At 32.4% G+C, this 3,477-nt stretch overlaps 1 protein-coding gene across 2 annotated transcripts; it reads left to right on the forward strand.

The window, feature by feature from the left end:
- The first annotated feature begins 1,042 nt into the window (after positions 1 to 1,042).
- LOC146950913 (ATP synthase small subunit 6-A, mitochondrial-like) lies at positions 1,043 to 2,812 on the forward strand. 2 transcript variants are annotated; one of them, XR_015027736.1, is made up of 3 exons: positions 1,098 to 1,235; positions 1,333 to 1,375; positions 2,595 to 2,812. XR_015027736.1 is itself a non-coding variant. In XM_085746863.1 (2 exons), exons 1-2 carry the CDS (start codon positions 1,115 to 1,117, stop codon positions 1,377 to 1,379), a joined length of 168 nt encoding a protein of 55 aa, XP_085602989.1. In that variant the 5' UTR covers positions 1,043 to 1,114. The 2 variants fall into 2 exon arrangements, 1 of the variants encoding a protein (XP_085602989.1); XM_085746863.1 differs by lacking the exon at positions 2,595 to 2,812 and having other exon boundaries at positions 1,043 to 1,235; positions 1,333 to 1,379.
- Positions 2,813 to 3,477: the final 665 nt, after the last annotated feature.

Raw genomic sequence — 3,477 nt, forward strand, 5'->3', positions numbered from 1 at the left:
TATTTTTCATGTGTTCAAATATACATGTATTCCAATGTAAATGATATTTAGGTGTTAAAATAAAAATGATAGTCATTAACCATAGCTTTTGTTTAAATACACGTAAAATGACATTACTGAACAACTATCATCCCCTCAAACATCAGAGCAAAACAATCTTACAGAAGACAATCATTGTCATATTGTTGAAACTTGCTTAACTTTACTTTTTCATGTCAACGTTCCCTTAAAATTTTGGGTTGATGTATTCCTCAGAGTCATAATTGTTTATCTCTCTTATTAATGAATCACAAGTTTCATTTATTGGTTAGGAAACTCCATACTACCCAAGAACACTTGGTAAGATGATAATGAATATTTTTCAGTTTAACTAGAAGTCTTGAGTTCAAATTTAACTTTAAGAATGCAGTGGTGTTAAATCTCTTGAGTGAGAGCTTTGAAACCAATAGAGATTCTATTCCTATTCAAGTCAAGAGATTAGTCTATGTAGTTGAGCGCAAAGGATACCCAGTTTACCAGGAAAAATACTCTATACTTTACTAGAATGGTAGGTATATTGAGAAAAGGGAGTGCAAATAGCTATTCTTACAATTGAAAATAGAACCATCATTTGATTTTACCACATGATTTGAGCCCACTAGATAAATCACGATGGAATGCTGCTCTTTACCCAAACAGTTCCGCTCATTCCCAAAGTAAAAGTCCAAAATGCCCCTACGCAACTTAAGTTGCGCTAGTGTATTATGAGCTTATGTTAAGTTGTGGTCAGAATACACTAGCGCAACTTAACATGCGCTAGTGTATTTCTGTTCAGAATACACTAGCGCAACTTAACTTGAGCTCAGAATACACTAGCGCAACTTAACTTGAGCTCAAAATACACTAGCGCAACTTAAGTTGCGCAGCGCAACTTAACATGCGCTAGTGTATTTATGTTTTTTCCTCATAATACACTAGCGCAACTTAAGTTGCGTAGGGACATTTTGGACTTTTACTTTAGGAATGAGCAGAACTGTTTGGGTAAAGAGCAGCATTCATCACGATGAAGAAGCAATTAGATCTTCCTTAATCGTAGAAGAAGAGAGAGCGTAGAAACAGAGAAAGAAAGAAAAAGATGAGGAAATTCGATGAATGGCCAGTTTTCTTCAAGAGAGAATGGAAAAGGAATTGGCCTTTCTTGGTTGGATTCGCTGTAACTGGAGCTCTAGTCACCAAGTTTTCTCTTGGTCTCTCTGGTATTACTTTCTTCATTTATTCTTTTCTCATTTCTTTCTCAAATATCAATTTTGTTCTCATTCTCATTCTCATTTCATTTTTGTTGCATTTTCACAGAGGAAGATGCCAAAAACTCCAAATTCGTTCAAGCACATAAGAGGTAACACTTCAATTACCAAACCCTAGATTTTTTTGTTGGTTGTGTTCTAATTTTATTTGAATGTGGATCTCGTTCTTCCAATTGGTGAAAATGTGAAATTTTAACTAATCAGAATGTAATACATATATCTTGTACAATTGATCGTTCTTTATTGCCAGCATTCGATTTTCTGTCTTATAGCATAAGCATTTATCATGATAAGTAATTATGTATAAGCTATTTATATAACATAAGATCAAGTACAGTTCAATTGTTTTTATATAAGCTATTAGCTGTTTTCATATGCTATAATGCAGAGCTTATGAAAATAAGCTTAAAATAGCTTATAAACATGTCATAAACTATTTTCATAAGCTATAAAATAGGCATAAAAATTAAAATAGCTTATAAACATGTCATAAACCATTTTCATAAGTTATTCCAAATAGTTTATGTTAGTAGATAAACTCAAATAAGCCAATCCAAACAGGACCTCAATATAGTAGAATTATACTTCATTTTTTGTTCTAAAGAGGAATGATAGTTCAAGAATTTGATATTTTTGTACTTGTAAACATAACTTTTGCCTAACTAATTAACTTAGTTATATGGTTTCAGTTCATACTTTATTGTTGACCATGAATTGGTAGAAATTGAAAGCTCTCTTAAGTTCATCTTCTTGGTCTTGTATCTGTAGACTATAGGATCCTTCATCTTTGTCTAATTTCAGCTCTTATTCCATTTATGTCCTTAGTGATATAATAGAAATATGGTGGCACCTAAACTTGATTTTCATTCGAATCTTATATTGTGGATGATTATGAAACTCTTGTGTTGATGAATCAAATTTAATATTGTTTTTGACATTTTTTACACAAAAACCAAACTATGAAACTTTTAAGATTTCATAGATCATGAAGTGTAGGAACCAATTTGGGATAATATAGAACAAATTTTTGTTTAAAATCATCAGATGATAATGTAGAAACCAATTTATGGTGCTATGATTTATTTATTTTTGGCCTGAGGTTGGGTTTGCCTAATAACTATAACCACTTTAATTGAGGGACTTTTAATATATTGTCAAATTCTTCAGCTCTATTTTTCTTTTGCTTATGGTTTTTCAATGTATCAACTTTTGTCTGTAAGCTTGATAATCATTATCTAATTATCGCTGTCATACAGATTTCAAATATTTGATTCTGTTAATAGAATGTTATGTTCCTTCTATGTTTTCCAGGTGATTTCTGAAGGCAAGAATGGCTCTGCCTTGCACGTTGAATTGCATGTAACAAGAGAGCTGAGCTTACTTTAGTTTTACAAATTGAAATAACCGAAGGGAGATATTTTACATACTCTCTTCATGTTCCTTTCTCCTAATTTGGTTTGTACTTAAATGTGATTTATATGTTCATACTATTCAGTTCTGAATCATAATATTCATGTGTTTCATCATGAGATTTCTTTTGCTTTGTACTTCAACTCTGCCTTTTTACCTGAGATAAAACAAATATTAACCTGATCTAGATGTGTTTTTATAGTTCCACATAATATTCTATAAAACAAGGGTTCATAGGTGTTTACCCTATGCAATTTGGGCAAGGGGATCATAGGTGTTTACCCTCTGCCATTTGGACGAGTTTTGATTTACCCACAGGAGGTAAACATCTATTCACCCGTACAATGATAATGAAGAAACAACTAAACTGACGTAAATCTCAACAAAAAATAAAAAACTAAACTGACGGAGTCACATTATCATTTAAAATTGTCTTGTATACTTTGTAAATCTGTAAGATGATATTAAACTGTTATGCACACCCCTATATATTATTATTATTCACGTCACAACTCATGCTCTTCTAATTCCTCTCTTGCCAACCACCGTATGAAATAACCCTAAAAGCATCCACCATTGTTGGAGTTGTTACATGTGTTTGCCAGGAATAGATCCTCTCTCGTGGGATTATTCACATGAGAAAGTACCGTGCCTATGTCCATCCTTCATTGTTTCTTTAATAATTAAAATTACAATTGGTAAAAAAAGATGAGTGAATGAGATTCCACTTGAGGAAAATGTCATGGGAGAGAATCTTCTCCCGTGTTTGCCACTTGTAAGGACC

This window comes from Medicago sativa, chromosome 2, assembly GCF_051527215.1.
Source record: "Medicago sativa cultivar Bolivia chromosome 2, Bolivia_mono, whole genome shotgun sequence".
Taxonomy (NCBI): domain Eukaryota; kingdom Viridiplantae; phylum Streptophyta; class Magnoliopsida; order Fabales; family Fabaceae; genus Medicago; species Medicago sativa.

Bases quoted from the DNA above. Each gene is read 5' to 3' on its own strand.
- LOC146950913 (XM_085746863.1), top strand. From the start codon at position 1,115: ATGAGGAAATTCGATGAATGGCCAGTTTTCTTCAAGAGAGAATGGAAA. The intron at 1,236-1,332 runs GTATTACTTTCT...GCATTTTCACAG, and splicing joins GTTTTCTCTTGGTCTCTCTG to AGGAAGATGCCAAAAACTCC.